The sequence below is a fragment of the Mustelus asterias genome, chromosome 4 (genome assembly GCF_964213995.1).
Source record: "Mustelus asterias chromosome 4, sMusAst1.hap1.1, whole genome shotgun sequence".
Classification (NCBI taxonomy): domain Eukaryota; kingdom Metazoa; phylum Chordata; class Chondrichthyes; order Carcharhiniformes; family Triakidae; genus Mustelus; species Mustelus asterias.
In genome coordinates, this window is record NC_135804.1 from 113450283 (window position 1) to 113474070 (window position 23788).

The 23788-nt window shown below is 40.6% G+C and overlaps 1 protein-coding gene across 2 annotated transcripts in view; it reads left to right on the forward strand.

Moving 5' to 3' along the window:
* dacha (dachshund a) overlaps window positions 1-23004 on the forward strand; it is a 387374-nt gene extending 364370 nt beyond the window's left edge. For both annotated transcript variants that reach the window (XM_078211668.1, XM_078211669.1), the window contains exon 11: window positions 21795-23004. In XM_078211668.1, coding sequence (XP_078067794.1) covers window positions 21795-21829 — 35 coding nt within the window. In that variant the 3' untranslated portion in view covers window positions 21830-23004. The remainder of the gene's footprint in view (window positions 1-21794) is intronic.
* The last annotated feature ends 784 nt before the right edge of the window (window positions 23005-23788 follow it).

The following is a 23788-nucleotide window of genomic DNA, read 5'->3' on the forward strand; positions in this document are numbered from 1 at the left end:
TTGTGTTTATGTAAAAGCTCTCGCTGTAGCAGTAAGTCTGGTCTATTGAGAAGTTTGTGTTTGAATTTTTACTCTTGTTTATTTTCCATTCTGTGATAATATTTGTTGAACTGCAATTGCCCCATAAAGATTCCATGCATAGAATACCACACACAAGTAAAGAATCTTACCAAATGTCCCTCTTTCTTCCTCAATGAGAAATGAGGCACTGATTCTATTCAGTGAGCGGGATTTTCCAGTTCCCCGAAGTTAACGGACTTTTTGCTGGTCTGTCAAATTATCCATTCCATCTGCTTTGATTCACATGGCGGGTGGGACCAGAAATTTAGGCAATGTCTTAATCGAGATGGTTCCATTTGTAAAGGAGGGATTTGGATGGCCAAAACAAGTTGGTTGACATTCAAGTAATGTCCGTCCTGTACAGGGCCAGATATCCATCAGATTGCTGATGAAACTCAGTTTTGAAATTGCAGGAAGGAATTAACTGGAGGCCAGGTATATAAACATGCATCACATATCCAGAACTGAGTGCCAACTAGGTTGGAGATACAGAACTGGAAACAACTGAAGCATGATGTGTAATCAGAGGGATGGTGGCACTTGGTGCATAGGTTTACAGTAAATCATGCTGCCCATTTAGAGTTCTTGGTAACTGTAGTCATCTCGCAAGGATTGTAACCTGCAGTGGCTAGTTATCTGATCATTATGTCACTGGGCAGTGACGGAGTGACAAATAGGGTTTTTTTTTACTTGCAGGGGTGAGAAAGAAGGCATGCAGGATTTTAAAAATACATGTAATCAGGCAAAATACTTCAGAATTGTTATTGGCTGTGTGTACTTTTTATGGAAGGATAATTTGTGAAAGGATACTTTAGGGAATAAAACTCTGTTCATCACGAGATACATTTCTTTTGTTGAAGGTGAAGAGTTTCATGAACACTTTATTAAAAAAATTATATGTAAAACAACCAAGAAACAAAAATCAGTTTCTCGTCTCTTGCTCCACTGTCCCGAGCAGAAGTGGCCAGGGTTGCTATTTCACTCAATTTTTAAAAATTTTATTGCCAGACTTTCTTTCAGCCATGGAAATAAAAAGCTAGAGCTTCGATTTAGCACTGCATAGTTTGGACTTCAGTAATCCATCTTTACACTCATCTCCATGAGAAAAAAAATGAACATTTGTAGGATTCTGAGTGATGTGGAAAACTTTGTTGGATCTAGAGAGACATTACAATTTCCATGAAGTGCTCCTCAGAAGTTACTTAAATTAACATTTCATTGGCAGGATGTGGAAAACCATGATAACAAAAATCACCAAATAGCGCCCCCAGCAATCAGCCATGAAACTGCAAGTGCCCATTTTAGTATTTTATACCTTCTTTCAATCCCGGCATTTTCATATTAATTTAGTCATACTGATAAACATGTTTCCTTCCAAAAATACCATCAGAGAAACCTACAAGATCACAGGGCTAGTCAGCGGGGGTAGAATGTAATGATTAATCAGGCACAATGTGTGATATGAGCTGATTAACATACGTAATCATTAGGAGAGAGAATTGAACAATGCAGCGAAAGCAAGGACGCTTCGATCACTGGAATGCAGCTCGACAAGATGTTTTTGTGATAGAATCCACAGGGCCAACTTAGAATATCCCACAGATGGGTCAAAAACATCAACTTTTAATGCTTCAGGTTACACAAACAAGACAAATGTAGAATACAAATGTAATTGTCTCATTTTATTGTTAGTCACAGCAGCTAACACTCCTTCAGAAGGCCATTTATTGTTTCAAAATGGGAAGGAACTTCATATGAATTGACAGGACCGGAATCAGTAAACTATGATTTAGTTGAATGAGTGAATTGTACAACATAGAAGCATTTACAAGTATGTTAAACATTAATGGAAAAGTAGGCATTGTTTGTGAGCAAGTCCTGCTCGGGACACTGGAATCCTTGAACTGCAATAAAACATTTGCACATTCAAACTGTTCCTTTGGCATCCCCATAGCAACATGGTTAGTGACTGTAGTGGGATATAGAGGGCATCACACTAGCAGAGATGAATTACATATAGGGGCTCTTTCAGGAGTGTGAAATGCCCTTTTGTCACTCATGAACTGAGAAGTTCTCAGCGGTTAGCCTGCACTTCAAGATCCATTTCAAATACAGCCGAGTTGTTTGAATGACAAATGAAAGATTGTTCAGAATAATGTGGGCAAATCTGACCGTTGTATGCAAAATTAAGCATCACAGTTTAGATTAAAGTGACAGGGTATACAATTTATGAGGTATGCAATTCATAGAAATGTTATCCAAAACTTTAGAAAATGAGTCAGGTAACAATCTTTAACACCAGCCAACTCAGTTTTTACCCGGTTTGGAAGGTTTTTTGAATAGATGGATGTGTTAAACAATCATTCTGGGACATTAGTTACATATTCATTTGCATCAAGATATCTGAAATCATGATTCTATATGTTAACCACCTAGGGCACTCAAATGACTAGAGAAAATAAGAAGGGACACATATTAAATAAACTGACCACGTTTTGTTCTTGAAATCCACACACTTGTCTTTTTAAAATCAGTGCTTCATGATACTTACAGTTCAGAGCACCCTCAATCCCCTGGCCTGAGATTCACGGTTTTCAGTTATGCCAAATGCAACACCTTTCCGAGGTACCTCCAGTATGCCCTTGTGCTTGGCTGAGCACATTCCGAATGTGCTAGTATGACTTATCCTGCATTTTCGGTCCATGTAACCTCTCAGAAGGAGGTCGGCAAATCAGTGATTTCTGATGCCAATAGTAAAAGGCCATTTTGAGAACCCACGCAGAATTGATTTCAGTAAGGATTTAGTTTTGGGTGAAATCAAGAAACTATTTTTGCAACAATATATTGCTTTTAGAGTTACCTCATTAGAAACCCTTTTTTGTGCATTTTTGCACCCACAAACACATTCCTATATTTATAGGTACCTTCATAGATAATTACAGAATGCCTAATGGATGTCTCGGACTGAGTCTCAGACAAGTTTGTAGATGGATGGAATGAAGGCTTATGACAAACTGTCTCATGCACATCAAACTGAAACTTGCACACTGAATGCACACAAAACATTTCTACATATCATTATTATTATTGTTGGGAAAAGGTGATGAGCATTGAAGAGTCAGTGATCGGACAGCTACAGGTCCACTATTAATCATACTGGACAGGGGGAGGTTACAAAGGCCATGACTGCCCTTGTGATTGCTTTAAATGCATTTCCCTGCCTACTGGGCTTATCCTGGGGGTAACGAACAAAGATTTCTCCTCCTCCTCGCAACATGCTAATTAATATAATGCTCACTGGTTTTGGTAAATGGGTACATTTTGCTCTGCTGCTCTGTCCTTCACTACTCCGTGGATAAATGCACCCTTTGGATACAAAATCATTGGAGCAAGTGATTTTTGGACTCAGCCCAAGGCTGGAAGTATAGTTGCCTGTCTGAGCCTCTGTCCTGGAGGCCACTCATCTGCAGCCCCCCCCTGAATGTCAACATACAGGATAAGAAGTGGGAGGAAAAGGGGAAGCTTATGTTAGATAGAGGCCAAACACTGCAAAAAGCCTAGTTGATTTGAAAGTGTAAGGATGAAATTTAAAAAGGGAATTAGGAAAGCAAAGTGATGCATGAAAAAAAATCAGCATGTAATGAAGGATAATACAAAGATGCTTTATAAATATGTAAAGAGCAAGAGATTAACCAAGGATAGAATAAAGCTGATTAGAGACCACAAATGTGGGGAGGTTGAAAATACGGGCATGTTCTTAATGGAAACTTTGCATCTATCTGCAGAGGGCAATAATACAGACATTGTGGATGGAGAGGACTGAAATATTGGATAAGATTAATATGTTGAGAGGGGAAATAGCAAGGTGTTTAGAATCTTTGAAAGAGGATAAATTGCCAGGCCGGGCTCAAATATACCACAGATTGTGACAACCTTTGTTTCGGAAGCAGTACAATAAGGAAAATTTGTAATTTTTTTTCATGTCTGTAGAATCTGTAATTGTTTTTAAGAATGTTTCTAAAGTAATAAATTTGCATCAATTGTAAAGGGATCATACTTGTTTTGGATAATAAGCAATGTGATCTGGCAACCCTTGACCTGGAAACAATGTGAACAAGAAGGAAGTTAAGACCAAAAGCCATGTGTCTGGCAGACACAGGAGAAGAGGTGGGTGAAGGCAATCAGCACACAGAGAAGAAGATTCTCCAGAAAGCAAACAAGACAGGAAAGGAGAGCATGCTAAATTCTTGTGAGAAGAAACAAATCTCTCTAAGGAAGAGGTCCATTTTTCTGCTTGACAATAAAGGAGACAGAAGCTCTTGGAGGCAATGTGTGAGCTGGATAAAAAGGTTTAAAACCTGGAAGACTGTGTGAATAGATTGGGAGGTACCAAAGAGCTGGGCGTTTTGCGGTGGAGACCAATCATGAACTGGAGTGTTATTGTTTATTCGGTTGAAAAGGCACTCCTCAAAGCTACAGCATTAGGATTGTTATGACCCAAGGGAGAGGATTCATAGAAACATGACTTGCTGGTGACAATAATACCCATGAAACTCTAAGGTTACTGGATAGGATTCCTGACCTACTCTGCAGCTACACAATGCCGCATTTGTGCAGGGAGTGATGTGAATGCTCATATACTATAAAGATGCATCTTTGCTGTATGACAATTTAAAGTTAAATTTACCATTGTATTTGAATTATTTGCTGGTTAACTCTTGTTTCATTTAAGTACATGTTAAAGTCAAAGATACAAAAGGTTGATCATTTCTTCTTTGGGGGTGCTTTGTGAAATATGGTTATTTTTGGTATCTAGCTCCCCCATGGAGATCAGCACAAGACTCCTCAGAGAAGGGAAGAAATAATGGAGACTCTGACTCTAATTCTCCAATGCTCGCTGGTTACAGGCTTGGTGTTGGAGGATTGGTAGATTGCTAAGGTTGGACCATTGTTTAAAAAGGGAGAAAGGAATACAACCAAGTAATTACAGGCCAGTCAGCCTGACCTTGGCAATGGGCGTTTTATTGAAAACAAATCTGAGGAACAATATAAATCATCAGTTAGAAAGACCGAACATTCAGCATGGATGTGTTCTTTAAAAGTTGTGTCTGACGAAGGCAATTGAACTATTCTGAGGAGGTAACAAGGGGCTGAAGGTGGTAGTGCATTTGATGTTCTCCAGATGGATTTTTGCAAGGCTTTTAACCATGTCCCTCATGGCAGTCTGGTTTAAAAGAGTGAAAGCCCATGGGGTCCTAGGGAAAGTGGCAAGCTAGATCCAGAATTGGTTCTGTGGCAGGGAGCAACCAATGGGCCATGGTCACTGGGTGTTTTGTGTGACTGAACGGCTGCTTCCAGTGACATTCTGCAGTGGTTCGTATTCAGGAGGTATCAAAAAGGACGGCTCAGGTGAGCAGAAAGTGGCAAATGAAATTCAACCCAGAGAATTGAGAGATAATGCATTTGGGAAGGTAATGCATAATAAATTTGAGTAGTGTAGGGCAATAGAGACCTGGTGATCATGCCCACGGATCCCGAAAGATATTAGAGCAGGTAAATAAGGTATACCTTAGACAGATAAGGTAGATATCTACTTTATGGATAGATATACAAGATTAATTTCCTGAGGTGTAAAGGAGCCAGGAGGTTCTGCTCGAACTGTCTAAAACTAGTTGCGACAACTAATTAACTACAATAAAGTGCGGGTCACCACATTACAGAGAGGATGACATTACACTGGAGAATGGAGAGAGGAAATTTAACGAATGATGCCAGAAGATGCACAGGAAGCTCCTCAGTCGTTCCCAGGCAAGGATTGCATGGGGAATTGCTCTGCACCTGGAACCATCCAAAATGTGATCCTCCCTTAGCAGAATAGTAAATGAGAAGGAATACAATTACTTCTAACTCCTGGGTAACTATAATACTGCACTCCACCCCTTCCCCCCCCAATACTCCCCTCCCCACCCCAACTACCCTCCTGACACCTTCCCCCCCACAACTCCTTGTCCCCAAACTAACTATGTCACTGCCCCCCACCCATCCTACCCACTTACCTAATATACGAATTTGCTGTCCTGTCAATGTGGCTTGCATCGGCTTACAGCAGCTAGTGCTGTAAAAAGAAACGTGGTTTCACATCCCCCGACGAGCCTGTACTGTATTGGAAGGACCCCAGAGCTGTTATCACCAGGCGTGGGTTGGATGTCCAGGTGAGAAAGGTGCAGCTCCACATCCAGCGAAGTAAAAAGGAGCAGAGTGGCAATCTGACAGTGACAGCTACTCCACAGAGGATCTGAGCCAATGATTCAGAAATATTCCGTAAAACAGAGGCACCAACCAATACAATAGGAAAGCTGGAAGTACAACTCATCCTGATCCAGAAACAATCGGCAGTATTTTCTGGCTTTGCCCACTACCAGGATCACCTGGTCCCGCCAAACTGAATGAACTTTTGATTGGCCCACCGCATCCCCTGTGAATTTGAGCTAGGTTGAAATTGTGAAAGCAAATGTAAAAGCACGCTTCTACCTTCTTAGAAGACTAAGGAAATTTGGCATGTCTGCTATGACTCTCACCAACTTTTATAGATGCACACAGAAAGTATCCTCTGGTTGTATCAGAGTTTAGTATGGCTCCTGCTCTGCCCAAGACCGCAAGAAACTACAAAATTGACTCTGTCTACACTTCCCGCTGCCTCGGAAAAACAGCCAGCATAATCAAGGACCCCACGCACCCCGGACATACTCTCTTCCGCCTTCTTCCATTGGGAAAAGGGTACAAAAGTATGAGGTCATGTACCAACTGACTCAAGAACAGCTTCTTTCTTGCTGCCATCAGACTTTTGAATGGACCTACCCCTAAATACCACTAAGTTGATCTTTCTCTATGCCCTAGCTATGACTGTAACACGACATTCTGCACTCTTTCCTTTCCTTCTCTATGAAAAGTATGCTTTGTATAGCATGCAAGAAACAATACTTTTTACTGTATACCAATACATGTGACAATAATAAATCAAATGCAATTAATTAATAATCAGATAAGAGGGGCAAGGGTAAAAGTTCCACAGGGCTCTTCCGATCTCCTGCTCTAACTTGTGGAGGAGATTGGTGTCATTATCCTACGCTTTCTGACGCTCACCCATTGAGGTAACAGTGGTGGATCAGAATTTCTGAGAAAGCAGATGGTCATTATTTTAAACTATGTGGGCAACAAACAGTGGCCAGTGTTCGTTAATATGGCATTCAAGCATTTCCCATTGGTCTGATTATTCGACCGCTGTGGTTGGAATTCTTCATGATGTGGAGATGCCGGCGTTGGACTGGGGTCAACGCAGTAAGAGTTTTAACAACACCGAGATTTCCACTCCATCTGACGAAGGAGCAGCGCTCCGAAAGCTAATGGCATTTGCTACCAAATAAACCTGTTGGACTTCAACCTGTTGTTAAAACTCTTACTGTTGGAATTCTTCGCCAGGGATAAATGCAGTCAGTTTTTGGCATATCCTGGTTCAACTCTTTCAACTGTATTTCCAGGTTATAATGGCATAACGTGAAATCTGTGGAGACATTATGCAAGAATTTGACCACTTTTATTATCTTGCTTTTTGGAAAGAGTTTAAGTTCTGTTTATCTGCTGGTTTACTTTGGTATTACAGTAACTCAGTCACACCTCCAACCTGACCATTTGTATGACAGGCAAAGCAAAACGCCAAGGCGATCTGGACTGTGGGCATAACTCCCATGCAAGAATCCAGCATTACGAGAATACATTACTACTTCAGTATGATTTAAATTCTCAATCTCGGTTTAGGGAATGCTGGTTTACCTATATGGGTTGAATGATAAAAGTTGGGGAGAGATTCTGAACTGCAATGGAGGCAGGCGGTAGCCTGAAAATTACAGAGCCACACTATTGTTCTTCACACATGACCATCAATTTCATCTGAACTATGGGAGTTAACCCATTTTAAATGAGTTGTAGCTAGTTAAAATAGCATGGAGAAATTGGATACAAGTGTATCAAGCACTCAAAAGATAACATTGCCTTCAGTCATTTTTAAACCTGCTATTAATGTAAACCAGTGATTCTGCTGTAGCAGCTTGTGACGCATAACCACAAATTAAAACAAATGGATTATACCTACTTCAAATAAGACCACAAGATATTTGGAACTTGTAGTTACTCAAAATTGGACACCTTAAAACAGTTTCTATTTATGCACACTTTCCAATATTAAAGGACTTTGTGTCAAAGACTTGGGGCATAATATTTGGAATTTGACTAAATATTTTCAGAAGTGAGAAAGTCGATTAAATTTTTCATGGGATTTATTAATTCCCAAAATCAAGCTTAAATGCTTATGTTATATTATTTGTAAAAGAACTAGGGACTACATATTACGTGAATTTATATCCCGGTGCCACATTCGCTGCTGCGCTGTAGTCCTATGCCAAGTAACAATGAATCAGTCCACCAGCCACATGGACAGCTGAAAGAAATACACTCGATGAAACACCAGCATTTTGGATTATTTCTATTTTATGGGAACTAGAAGACATAATAGCTTGACTGGCTAAACTGAAAGCTTTTTGTAGTGAAATCTTGAACTAGATGATGAATTACTGTGGTCTCCAAGAATTCAACTGTGTCAGGACTGTTGTGTAGAACATCACTGACTGTCACTTTAAAGTCAATTAAATTAAAGTTGTAGCAAATTCAAGAGATTAAAAGAATTACATTAAAATATTGACAAATGCAAAGGAGATGGCGTGTTCTCAGGTTTTACAGACTACAAATTAACCTGAACCTCTGCAAAAGACTGCTCGAGATATGCTGCACCCATATTACCATATATGCAATATAGTCCTACCGGCCAAAGCGATACAGATTTGTAGCAAGACCACCTTGAAGAAATGGTCTTGAAATACCAGAATCACAGCCAATGTGAAGTCTACAGTAACTGTTTAAAACTGCTCCTGGCCAGCTAATGTGTTGCAATTAATTTTTCAGCCATTTTTTAAAAAATGTGGACTATTCAATCAGCTTTCCTCAATTATTAAAAGATCCCAATGGCTGTTGGAGACCTGTATCCTGTACTCCTGCCCACAGTGCCCGTGCTAGTTCCATAATATTTTTTATATATTCTTCACACCCAAAAATCCTGTTCAATTTATTAACTCCATAGATAAAAAGGCTAGTGGTATAAAGGTTAATATCATCTGGGAGGCATTTTGTTCAAATCTCAATATGAGACTGTGCCAAATAAAGGCTGGTCTCTGGAGATTATAACAGTACCTGATATAGCTTTTATGAGAGAGGAAATATCAAGGTTTAGGTTTATGGAGATGGATAGTCAGAAAAATGTGAGCAATATTCCAATTGCATTTCAGTGCATTTTGATTTCAGTTCCATGTAACATATGAACATGGAATTGCACATTTAATAATACAAGATATAATTCACATAGCTGATACATAGGGCGGGATTTTCTGGCCGTGCTCGCCCCAAAACCGGAAAATCCTGCCTGAGGTCAATGGACCTTTGCATGGTCCATGTCCCACCTGCTACGATTCCCGTGGCAGACAAAAGAATTCTAAATTGTGACATTGTTCTGGAATGACAGGATATGTTATGTGATGTTATGCACAGTGTAATTATTACATCAGTGAACAGGACAGTTAAACAATTATAAATCCAACGGTGCTGGACGTATTAAAAATGTTTCCACTATACTCAGGGACAATACATACACAGTTGTACAAAATATGCAAAAGTATGGATAGTTTAAAACCAATCCTGGATCTCTGAACTTCTCTACCCCAAAGAGCAGTGGAGGCTGGGTTACATGTTCAAAGTTGAGTTAGACAGATTTTTGATCTGCAAGGGGTTTAAGGAGAGACAGGAAAGGGAGATGAAGCCATGGTCATCTTGAATGATGGAGCAAGCTCCGATGTGGGAGGTTATAGTGACTGATCTTCTGCTGCTCCAATTTCTTATGTTCAAAGTTAAAATGGGGGAAGTAAGCATTAAAGGCTCATTTGGAGACAAGGAGTTTAGGAAAGGAAAATATTGATTAAAAAATGGAAGGGAGAAAAAATTTGAAATGCAAAAAAAGCTAGAAACCATTTCTCATCTCTACCCATTATCAGAATGGTGAAGAGAGAGAAAAAAGAGAGAAAGAGAGAAACATTCTTAACTCTGTGGCTTTGTACAAACATCTTTACATAACCATGGCCTGGATAATTCAAGAAATGGAGACTCTTAGGAAAGAAAAGGGTCAGGATGTGGTAAAATTTACAATCTAAAGTATGGGGCTCTTTCAGATTACGTGGGAGTATGCACAGTGGTTAGTACTGCTGCCTCACAGCAGTGGGTTCCTCCGGGTGCTCCAGTTTCCTCTCACAGTCCAAAAGACGTGCTGGTTAGGTGCATTGGCTATGCTAAATTCATAGAATCATAGAAACCCTACAGTGCAGAAAGGGGCCATCTGGTCCATCGAGTCTGCACCAACCACAATCCCACCCAGGCCCTACCCCCATATCCCTACACATTTACCCGCTAATCCCACTAACCTACACATCTCAGGACACTAAGGGGCAATTTTAGCATGGCCAATCAACCTAACCCGCACATCTTTGGAGGAAACTGGAGCACCCGGAGAAAACCCACGCAAACACGAGGAGAATGTGCAAACTCCACACAGATAGTGACTCAAGCCGGGAATCGAACTCAGGTCCCTGGAGCTGTGAAGCAGCAGTGCTAACCACTGTGCCGCCCCTCAATTCTCCCTCAATGTACCTGAATAGGTGCCAAAATGTGACGACTAGGGGATTTTCACAGTAACTTCATTGCAGTGTTAATGTAAGCCTACTTGTGACACTAATAAATAAACTTTACTTAAAAGGACAGTTGTCCAGAAGACAAATCAAGTGTTGCCAGATGTTGTTCTTTATTTTGATAGGACTAGGACACAAGAAATTATAGGAGATGTAATTCTTGAAGGATTTGAGTTCCAGTAAAATAAAGGAAAAGGAAGTACCTGCATTCTGAGAGCGCCTTTCCCTATTCCAAGACATTGCAAAAAAATGTTATCGCCAATGATGTAGTTTGCAAGTGTAATCACTGTGGCTAGATCCCATAGTAAGAAGTCTCACAACACCAGGTTAAAGTCCAACAGGTTTATTTGGTACACCACTCCATCTGACGAAGGAGCAGCAAGCTCCGAAAGCTTGTGGTATTGCTACCAAATAAACCTGTTGGACTTTAACCTGGTGTTGTGAGACTTCTTACTGTGCTTACCCCAGTCCAACGCCGGCATCTCCACATCATGGCTAGATCCCATATGCAGCAGGAAGGTACATGACCAGAGAGGAATGAATATCAATCAGCCAGGAACAAAAAACAAAACAAAAAACGAACAATACAGCACAGGAACAGGCCCTTCGGCCCTCCAAGCCCGCGCTGCTCCCTGGTCCAAACTAGACCATTCTTTTCTATCCCTCCATTCCCACTCCGTTCATGTGGCTATCTAGATAAGTCTTAAACGTTCCCAGTGTGTCCGCCTCCACCACCTTGCCTGGCAGCGCATTCCAGGCCCTCACCACCCTCTGTGTAAAATACGTCCTTCTGATATCCGTGTTAAACCTCCCCCCCCCCCCCCCCCCCCTCACCTTGAACCTATGACCCCTCGTGAACGTCACCACCGATCTGGGACCAACTAGGACTCAGAGCAGTTTGTCTGCCCTTCTTGAAATAGTTATGAGACCTTTAAAATCCACCCAAAAGGGCAATTAGGCCTCAGTTACTCTCCTATATGGAAACAAAACAGCCACCACAGGTAGCTAGAACATAGCTGGACAGTATTGAGTGTTCCAGCCATGATTGTGCCACCTCCTTAGCTGAAGGACGTCTGCAAGAGGGAAGTAAGGTCAGAAATAAATAAACCAGGGTTTACCAAGCAGGAGTAAAAAAAACTGGAATTTATGAAATTTCAAGGATCTCCACAGCAAAGTGCTTAATCTGATGTGATAGGTCTGGAAGAATGTTTTTCCATCTACAAGATACAAAGTCATTTCAAATTATCAGTGCCCCCTTGTATTCTGCTGAGTGTTGCAGAATCTGTTTTCAAGCACAGTTGCAGCTTTTTAGGCTGTATATAACAGTACTGACAGTGGCTGACCACAGAATGTTTCCCCTTAATGGCCTCCTACTATTTATCCATTATACCAGTGAAATCTAATTATTTCTCTTTACTCTGTGTCAAACTTCAGAATTCTGCTGGGCTGGCACTGACGACTGATTTCATTAATTTTGATTACCTTAGTTGGGACTGACTCCATTTCACAAACAGAGCTAAAAGCTGCTTCAAAATCCCCAGCCACACATTATATCAACACAGTTTCCTAAATTAATTTGTACGCAGAGTAGCAAATAAAAAGTGCTGAACATTATTTTATTGACTAAGTACAGATGCAGAGAGAATGGTGCTCAGCTGATGAAACTCTTAAGAATACACGGACTCCGGAGTCAACAGTTCAAATTAATGGACTGTGCAGCAAGGCACGCCTGATTTGCCAAACCAACTATGTTCAAGATGGGCAGAATTTTCTTGTCCCACCCACCACGGGAATCATAGCGGGCGGGACATGGACCATGCAAAGGTCCGTCGACCTCAGGTGGGATTTTCCGGCCTTGGGGCAAGTGTGGTTGGACAATCCCGCCCATAGATATGGAAAGTTGAATTACCTAATACAAACTTTAGGTGGTGTTTTTCTGGTGTGCAAAAATGGCATCAGAAAATGTGGCTAGTAATTTTAATGAACAGCATTTCTTTTGTTGCAACTTTTCCCCCCCTTCTCTCTTGAAAACCTTCCATTCTTTGCTGTAGTTCCAGAGGTAAAAGCATCCTTGGGTAAATCATCAGACATCAATTTTCTATTTGTGCCACCTCCTTAGCTGAAGGACGTCTGCAAGAGGGAAGTAAGGTGGCCATTAGCATAGTAATGACTATGTGGGCATCAATGCAAATGTTAGTAGTTCTGTTCACTGCTAGCAATGCTAGCAGTGAACAGAAGCTATTGACTAGTTTTCACCACCCTGACCCAGTACTGAGGAAGCTCATTGTCGTTCCCCAGTTATCCCAGCTCAGATCACCAATGACCAGCAGTCACCTTGTGAGACTTTGGACAAACTGGTTGAGGCACAGGGGAAACTTCATGGTGCAACAACTTCAGCCAGTCATTAATAATCCCTCTGCAAGAAACTTGTACAAGATCTCCCCACAGAAAACCATTCAGAATCACACTCACGCAAACCATTGAAGTCTTGTTACTAGTTTTGACGTATCACACACAGTTTTATCTTTGTCATGTTAGAAAAACTTGAATCCATAAGTTTTTATTGTACAAGAAAACATTCTGAACACTATGATAGAAGCAAAAATAATTTACATAGCCTTTGCATCTCTCAGAAAAATCGATAGGGCCTCAATTTAATATTTTAGGCGAAAGAAGGAAGTGAAAGACCTTCAGTACTTGACTGTGCAAGATGCATGAATACCTGGAATATTGTATTGGCTGTTGGTCTGCTTACACAGCCATGCTAGAGATCCTGAACCAAGTAGACAGCAAGGTGACCAGAGCAATTCCCAATCCTGGATTTTTAGTTATCAGAATGAGATCTTCCAATCGGGAAAAAGATTTTAAAAGTCTGGGGTCACACACCAACCGACTCAAGAACAGCTTCGTCCCTGCTGCCATCAGACCTTTTAATGGACCTACCTTATATTAAGTTGATCTTTCTCCACACCCACTGTAACACTACATTTTGCACTCCCTTGATTTCCTTCTCTCCTATATACGCTAGAGATGGTATGCTGTTCCTGTATTGCATGCAAGGAACAATACTTTTCACTGTATGCTAATACATGTGACAATAATAAATCAAATCCAAGATTTGGGCTGTTTCATTAGAAAAGCGATTTTTAAAAAATGTTTGTCTTTTTCCCTCTCTTACACCTTGAAGTGATTAGATTCTGTCCTTTTGGATCGGTTATTTGAGAGGGATGAGGAAATTAGGAATGGAGTGCTGCAAAACAACCTTAAGAAAAGGGTTTGCTTGGATGTTAAGAAGTGTTTGAATTATTGTTTTTCCTATGAATAGGAAGGTCCTGGGACTCAAATGTCTCCCCATAACAGTGCCTTTTATTTGGGGGAAGTGAATGAAGTTAATATAAATTGGTCATTGTGAGAACAGATTCAGCGAAGCAGAAGGGGGGGGGGGGGTTGATGGGGATTAGTTGGGTATCCATTCAAGGAAGAAGTGGAGAGCTCTCAAGGGCTGCTTTGGTTGGAGGTGGAGGGGGCCTGGACACAATGAAATGGATATGGTTAGGGCCAGGAAACTGTTCAAATAATGGAGCACATCGAAAGGATTTCAGATGTCAGTGGGAAGAACTTGAAGAAGAGGAGAAAAAGTGTGATGAGATTGGAAAGAAATTAGCACTATTGGTAGGGCGGCACAGTGGTTAGCACTGCTGCCTCACAGCGCCAAGGAGCCGACAGTTTGTGTGGAGTTTGCACGTTCTCCCCGTGTCTGCATGGGTTTCCTCCCACAATCTGAAAGACGTGCAGCTTAGGAGCATTGGCCATGCTAAATTTTCCCTCAGTGTACCCGAACAGGTGCCGGAGTGTGACGACCAGGGGATTTTCACAGTAATTTCATTGCAGTGTGAATGTAAGCCTACTTGTGACACTAATAAATAAACTTAAGAAAAACTTTAATGATGGGTTTACAAGAGCAGTTCTTTTTGTGGATCTTAGGGAGGAGGTAGGAGTCAATATTTTCTCAGTCTAGTTAGCAGTGTTGTAGAAATCCTTTCCTAACTTTACAGTGGAAGCTAAAATAAATTTGTCATTTGAATTAAATGTTTTATATATATAAGCAAGCTAGATTTTCCTTGTAGCTTTGTATCAGTGAAAGCTATTAGAGTGAGAGGTTTATAGCATGGAAACAGGCCCTTCAGCCCAACTTGTCCATGCTGCCCCTTTTTTAAATCCCTAAGCTAGTCCCAGTTGCCTGCATTTGGCCCATATCCCTCTATACCCATCTTATCCATGTAACTGTCTAAATGCTTTTTAAAAGACAAAATTGTACCTGCCTCTACTACTACTTCTGGCAGCTTGTTCCAGACACTCACCACCCTCTGTGAAAAAATTGCCCCTCTGGACCCTTTTGCATCTCTCCCCTCTCACCTTAAACCTCTGCCCTCTAGTTTTAGATTCCCCTACCTTCGGAAAAGATATTGACTATCTTATCTGATCTATGCCCCTCATTATTTTATAGACCTCTATAAGACCACCCCTAAGCCTCCTATGCTCCTGGGAAAAAAGTCCCAGTCTATCCAACCTCTCCTTCAAACTCACACCATCAAGTCCCGGTAGCATCCGAGTAAATCTATTAGCTCTAACTCCCCACCCCCGAAAGTTGGCGACTGCTGACCATAACAGGGCTCAATTGTGAACTTTTCTGCTGGCAATTAAAATAATGATTTGCAAAATATTCATTGGTATTTCATTAATTTTCTGGTGTTATGCAGTGTTCTTGTTTTGTGTCTGGATGGGGCAGGATTGATTGGCCAGATAACTTTTATAGCCTTTTTTAAAAACGCATTGTGACCTTTCCTGTTACAAAGGAAAAGTGGGGAAAAAAACTGACCCCAGAATTTAATGTGGCTTTCACAAGTGGTACAAGAACTTCTCAAGGGAAAATGTAGAGAAGAGCACCAGAATCTCTGTGCCATTGTTACATTGACAAATCTGTGAATTGTAATGCATTTTGGGAGATTGTTACAAAGTTTGGATGAGCCAACAGTGCTTGGCGAATGTTGTTGTACAGCAATTAAATGTTAGGTCAATGGCCCTAGTTAATAACCAAGGCCTCATTTCAATGCCATATGTGGTTACCAAAGGTATAAAATGAGGTCGCGTTCTTGCTCCAGTCTCGTTCAGCATGCTTTGTGCTGCAGTACTGTTCAGTGACAGTAAGATATCGGTATCTTTGTCAGCTGCATACCACAAAAGCAGCGCAAGTCACGATTTGGTTTTTGTCTGGTGATTGTTGGTGAATAAGCACGGTCTTGAGGATATTATTCTGTGTGAGCACAGCAGTCAGGAAGCAGTCAAATATCCTCATTGTTCTTTTTCAAAAAAAGGACATTGAGGATAGATGCAGCAAGTGCAGGTCAGTCAATCAGCACAAAATGAAATAATTAAACGAGCATGAATTGACTTATATAAGGTCAGCACGAATGTTACAGAGACAAATTGTGTTTAACTACATTTTTGACAAGGTAAAGCGATACAAGTATCACACAAGAGGTTAGCAAGTTGAAGCCCATGAACAAAAGGAACAGTGGGAATATTGGCACGAGAGGTCTTGAGAGATCTGTTCATAAAGCGGACAATGGGTGAGAGGGGGTGTGAAGGAGAGGGGGAGTTGTAAAGTGGTCAGAAGATTTAATTGTATATCAGCGAGTCACTAACTGTCTTGAAAGCACCAGGCCAAGGCTTTTTGGGAACAGAGGTGGGTGTATTAACCTGCCCACTTTCTTCAGAACACCGTCAACATTCCACCTGCTAGCAATCTTGAGATGAGAGTGGGATTCGTCCCATCTCCCGATTCCCACCGTTAGGAAAATGTGGCCCTGATCTCTAGTCAGTGATTCCTCCTCTGCTGCCCCCACCTATCCCAGCAACCAGTTAACATTTGTGGGACAGGAAAATTGTTGCAGGGAAACAATACAAGATTTTAAAAATTATAACGCTGTAATAGACATCAAGTGATATTAATAAGGCTTTGGGAATTTTGAACAAATACAACATTGGTTGATTGACAGGTCAAATCAAGTGAATTCATTTAGAAAGTTTTCTCAGAGGATCGGATGCTTTCGGCTGATTGCTATGAGTAACGTTCCTCAGAAGGAAGTTATTTGGCCAATGGACTGATGCATTTTTAAAGCATTCATCTAACGATTTTGAAAGAAATGCAATGAGAGGCAAACTTCTCATCAGAAGTTAACTATTTTCAACTGAGATGATTCACTACCTCTAATAACTGGCTGTTTTTTTACTAACAAAGTCTACACGGGGGGAAAAAAAACAGTGATGCAGTCCAAATCATAGGAAATTATACTCAGCTTCTGGTCAGAACATCTTTCTGATTTGGTTTTTTTTGGCATGTGTACAATACCAAAGCAAACATCTGCAGGATTATGGAGGTGGCAAACTTGAAATCAGTTGTTACCCATTAAAAGCTACCCTGTGATTTTGGACGCTTTTCCTGAAACTTCCAACGTTGCTTTAAGAATCTCATTCATCTCACACAAATTCAGTGGGGGCGGGGAGGGTACTTTTATTAATCAAACTATCCCAAGTGTAAATTGCTGCAAGACAGCAGTTCATAACAAGGAGGAATGCACAGAGTATCACATATTTTGGGCAACAGGTTTCCCCTTCTTTCCTTGACAACTACCCTTAGAGACTATGCATTTCTATGCTTCCAGAGCTATCAAGTGGATCCTCATTGGTCTCTGATACCCTTTATGGGATGGATCCAACCTTTAAAAATCAGGACATAGAGGACATTTATCACTCCCAGAAGAGAAAATCCACACATTAAAAAGCACGGGATTTAAATGAAATAGATAAGTGGTCACTATTGGAGATAGACTATCCAAATAACAAAATTGATATTAACTAGCACAAATTGCAGAGATAAATATTTGTAAATTCCCATGTAGGCAAATGAGGTACAGACTCAAGCCAGTTCTAGAGTTGCAGTGATGAATGATGAGTTAAACATATTGCAAATTCTCATTATATAATGGATTCCAATGCAGTAATGGATCATTATCATTGTTCAAAACATTTAGCCTTATATGATACCTTTCTTCTTCTAGACAATTGTGGGAAATTTTGGCATCACATGGACAATGTGTCTTTTGTTCAATAATTTTTTTAATGAAATCTCCTGCGATTGTCTCAGAGATTAGCTGCTGCTACTTTTCTGAGTACTGCTGGAAAGACTCCTGCTTTTCTATTTGGGTCATCTCTGGAGAGTTCTTTTACTGTGATTGTGGAGTCAGCAGCAATACAGCTGAAGTGCTGGTGTGATGTTAACTCTCCTTAAAATCAATTAACATACTTAGTACATGGATGAACAACCTTTACCCAGTTTTAGCTTTATCATGCTTTTACTGCGTACAGTAAGGGACTTGTGCTTATTGGAAATGCATAATACTTAAGTATATATCTATATATAAAAATATTAATGGACGCACAGACAGCATAAAAAAATTTCCAAAACTAATCATGAACAATGAACACATAATACCATACAAGTAGAATAACAAAATGACTTTGATCTTTTTTAAAAATCAGCAGAGTTGGAGGTCTTGCAGCATTGCAATGCACAAACAGACCTAGAACTGACAAGGTTTGTCAGTGTTCACACATACAGCTGGAGGGGTAGAGCATCCACTCCTGCCATGACTTGAGCCGGAGCCCAGAGAGGTGTGAGGAATGTGTTGCTTGAACATCTTTAGTGCAGAAATTTTCCGCTGTGATTTCAGAAGTAAATAGGTTTCTCCAGGTTGGGTGGGGAGGTAAGTTGGGGGTGGGGGAGGTGAGATGCATAAAAGAGGAGGTTGACTGGAGGTGGAGGAATAGCCCTGGGATTCCAAATGTGGTTTGTACATTTACAGTATTCTTCCTGTGCAGCTCTTGGGACTAAAGGCTTATTCAAAAACAAAGGTTTTACCCGTGTCTTACGCCTAAGGGAATATTTTCTTACACGGTAGGGTTCACAGAGTGAATTAATCTGCTGCATGTCCAAGGTGATGTCATGACAATGCCTTCTACTTATAAAGTATCAATGAAGTTTAGTCGTCATCAAATTCCCCCAGCTCAGTCACAATTCGGAGAATTACCATTCCGTATTTTTCCTGGTTGCTATTCTAATTTATATCCTTCCTGCCCATTCATTAGATCACATTGTAAGCTCTAAAACACTGTAAATGCACAAAGCACTCAGTTACTAATTAGCTTTTTCCTGTTCTTAATGTACTGAACAGTGGCTTTAGAATTAGGTTTGGATCATGGTTCTGTCCAGCTTTTTATGTTTTTATTTACTGTAACATTGTGCTGAAAGACAGTATGAAATGATAACTGTAACTTCACTAAACTGCACAAAACTGTTGTACTTGTTAAGTTAACCTGCCTTTTCATTTACAAGTTTTATAATAAGTTGCAACCAGACATTGCACAAAGGAAATGTGTACCTGCTCATTACTGCATTTACACTATGGGTTTCTAAACAGGGATCTGGATCTTTGGATTCTCAAGAGTTCCCCGGTGGGAAGAGAATTGTTTGTCGTGCCTCGCCAGGGTTGTCACACTGCAGTTTCTTAATAATTTTACAATTTGTTTTTTACAGTTTCAACTTCCATCAAAAGCATTTTATGTAATTGCCCTTTTGCATACATTTTTCACTGCAGTAAAGCTAGGGTGGCATGGTGGCACAGTGGTTAGCACTGCTGCCTCAGTGTCAGGGACCTGGGTTCAATTCCCAGCTTGGGGGTCACTGTCTGTGCGGAGTCTGCACGTTCTCCCCTTGTCTGCATGGGTTTCCTCCGGGTGCTCCAGTTTCCTTCCACAGTCCAAAAATACATGCTAGTTAGGAGCATTGGCCATGCCAAGTTGTCCCTTAGTGCACCCGAACAGATGCAGGAGTGTGGCGACTAGGGGATTTTCACAGTAATTTCATTGCATTGCGAACGTAAGCCTACCTGTGATACTAATGGCACTCTTCTGCAATGTGGAGGTGGCAGCTGAGCACTTTTTACATGACTGCTGTCCATCCAAACATATCGCCACTTCAAAATAATGCAGGCACCATGGACTGAGCATAATGACTAATCAGGCCTCCTACCAGATTAGGCTCCTGATATGCATCACCCTATCCCTGCCCAGTAGTTAAACCACCACTGAAGTACCACTGAAAAATGTTTGCATGTTTGTTAGTGTTGTAGACTTACAGGAAACACTGAATGCAGTAAAAGAGAGAAAACCAGACATGCATTTTGTACCCAGAAAACAATTGTAATAAGACCAAAAGGGAGAAATTCATCCCAGAAAGTATAAATTTTTGGGGGAGGGAAATGGAAAAGAGGAAAAATAAAGAATGCTCTAATTAAGTGATTGGCCTGGATGTAGTTGGCAAGAAGCAAGAATGCCCTCCTCCTCCAAAATACCTCAAATAATTGATCATTCTGACATGCAGGTAAATTACCAGAGATTCAGCGAAACTTAGCAACTATTGCCAGTTTGACAGCGAGATCCAATTATGAGGGCAGCAGTGAAGGTGGGATCAGCGGGAAGGGGAAATGGACCCAGGAGAACAGACTAATAAGGGAGCTGACCGCTAAAGGCAAATCTGATAGTAAAGAAGATAGATATCAGCAAGCAAATGTAGTTAGTACCTCCTTAGAGAAGGATGACGGTATTACACAGGATATCAAACAAACAGGACAGCAGTAGGTAGTAATGGATTAGATGGGGAAAGCAAAAAAACTGAAGGTATAGTCAAGAAGATAGATCTGAAGAAGGCTTTTGAAATATGTTCACTCCACCCAACATTAAAAAATGGCAACATTTATTTTAAAAATTAAAATATGTTTGATAACTTTGTTGGGAGACTTTGGTTGGAATTTTCTAGCCTCTCCATTGGCAGCTTGAAGTTGGTCACTGGTGGGATCTTCTGGTCCTGCCGACATCAATGGCAATTTGCATGGTCCACCCATCCTGCCGCTGGGGAACCCGCAGCGAGGGTCAACTCTGGCAGGACTGGAAGATCGCGCCAGTGGGAAGGGCCAGAAAATCCTGCCATTTGCCTTGGTGATAACCTGATCTATATAAAGACATGAGCACATAGATTTACTCTAATACTGTGAAGGTAACTGTTTGCATATTGGGCACCAGACTTCATTTAACCCAAATCTGGGACATATCCAAATGATGCAGCTGAATGCAGTGCAAAAAAGAAAACAGTTATCGATTTCCTTGAATGAAGCTAGAGTAATCAGAATGAAGTGTAATGCATTGCATGCAGCTATACAAAACAGTGAACAAATGTTAAATAAAAACAGAAAATGCTGGAAATACTCAGGCAGGGTCTGTGGAGACATGTTTCGGATCGATGACTTTCCATCAGAACCTCTGTGGATCCATATTTAGAGTCACAACAGTTAAAACTAGGAATTCTCATCTGGTTGCAGCCCCAAGCCAAAGCACAAGGATGAGAGCGACATCCTCCAGTAATGCAACTCGTCCATTACAGCATCCGATTGTAACATTGCTTATGATTTTGACTCCACTGTGTGGCAAACCATTCACCTATTGATTGGATTTAGTTGCTCAGCCATGATCTAAATATTTAAAAGGGAAGTGGATTAAATTAAGAGAAGATTCAGTCTTCTGGTGAAGGAAATGGTCAGTTTGGGCAGTGAAACTGAACTTAGATGAAGTGAAAGGACTAAATGGCTGACTTCTCATTCCATCATTATCCTATTCCCGTTGTCATCAGACTTCTGACCCCCTGTGCCCCCACCCACATCCAATTTTGAATTTAAATTACTCCCCTGATGTCTATTAATGGTTTTCGTTCTCTTGCAGATAGAACATACATGAAAGCATCCATCCTGTACTGAGGGAGAATTATCAAACGGACCCACGTACTGACAACATTTCCACACTCCAACAAATCCATGGCTTGGTACAGCATGTACTTCAAGCTACTTTCCTTCAATGCAGCCTCAGTTGACCCATTTGTCTACTCTACAGGACTCATAATTTAAAAAAGGGAAAAAAAAGTAACTACACCCAGTGTGATGGATTAGTGCTGTAGTGTCATCTGTGCTGCAGGTAATATTGCCAAAACGCAGCGATGTTTTTGTAACAGGTTAGCTGCGCCAGACTGTGTACATAGCAAGAGACATGCTGGTTGGTTGAAAAGTAGTGTGTCATGCTATTTTAAAACACACAGGTGGCCAACTTAAACTGAAGTGACTTCACGGATTGGTGAATTTACAGCACAAGCTTGATTCAAGGCTGTTAAGTACAATTAGCCCAGAGAAAACTGAAGGACTTTGTAATGGCTCAAGGAATCCTGCAACAAAAAAAAAAAGACTGTCTATTATAACTATTAAAGATTTCTCTGTTAAAACTGGTCGATTTCAAAAGGACCTTTGAAAGAAGAAAGGGAGAAAGCAACAACTGTTTTGCTGAATTATGACGTCCTTGGGTTTTGTGATCCATCTTCGAGAGACGCATTGATTTGTCATTAACATCTTTTACACTCTGCTCAAATATCGGGGGAAGGAAGTGAAATTTATGCAGTAGAATGTTAGGAAATGAAACCTTTTTAAATGGCTAGTTGCTCGTATATGCTACCATACTTTTGTTCAGAATATTTAGTTGAAACTTCAACCTCTGATCAGAGAAAGGAATGTTAACTAGTAAAGATACAATGTTAATAGAACTTTCAGTTTGTCTTTTGTCTTTGCAAAGCTGTTCACAAAACATTGTCCCCTGCTGTTCAGATTGACAGTAAAATGGTGCTGATGTTAATTATTAAGTTTATAGCCTTGTAGTGAAATAAAAATGCCACAAACTCCCTGCATATCATGTGCAGGCATTGTTAAAGAAAGCTTACACAAGCAACTTAAACACTTAATGCAGCACTGTATAAAAACCTCAGTGGCAAATGGCTTATGTCTGCACTCTGTTCCAAACAGGAACATTCCCCAATGTAATCATCACTTTAAGTGAAGAAATGAATTGTAAATAACTGGAAGTAAATTAAGAGTCTTCTGTTGGATAATGTAGATCATTTATATTTTTGCTTTATTGATGATTTACAGACGTGTATTCAGCCAGAGGGACAGCTGAATTACACCCTCTATCACACACTTAAGGACACCCCCCCCTCCCCCCCCCATTCCTTTGTTTCAAGAATGGGGATGGAATTTTGTTATAGAAGATGTTAAGAATATCACAGAAATCGGACAGAGTTAATTGATAACATTTCACAGTGCTGCCAGAGTCGCATTTTGCACATAGAATCGGCATACTATTTATGGAGGCAGTATTCATTTCACCAATTCGAACAAATGGGTGCAAGTAGGAGCTACATGTGAGAAAATGAATCAAAGAGCACATACACCATATCCACAGGAAATTGGATGAGTTATGTACTTATTCAGATATTGCTGCCACTTGGCAGTTTTGAAAATAATCAATATTTCATGTCGTCATTTGTCTCTGAATTTTGCCATCGAATGAAAAGACCAAGCTTCATCACAACTGACGGGTATTAAACCCATCTCAATAATTCATCTCTGACTCAGGGCACTGAATCCACAAGATCAGTACCGGCGGAAACATCACCTCCCAGCATGAGGCACTATCAAGTGGCACATTTTCCTATGTGCTTTTTAGGGGAAATTCACACTTAAGATGTGGTGGCATACAACTGTGATCAGTTTCCCAGCTAGAGAGAGTTTTATAGAGGAGTTAGCTTTGGCTTGTCAAAAGTTAAAACTCATGCTGACTAGCGATATCACCTCACCAGGATTCAGGGCTTTGTATAAAGCCATCAGCAATGTTTC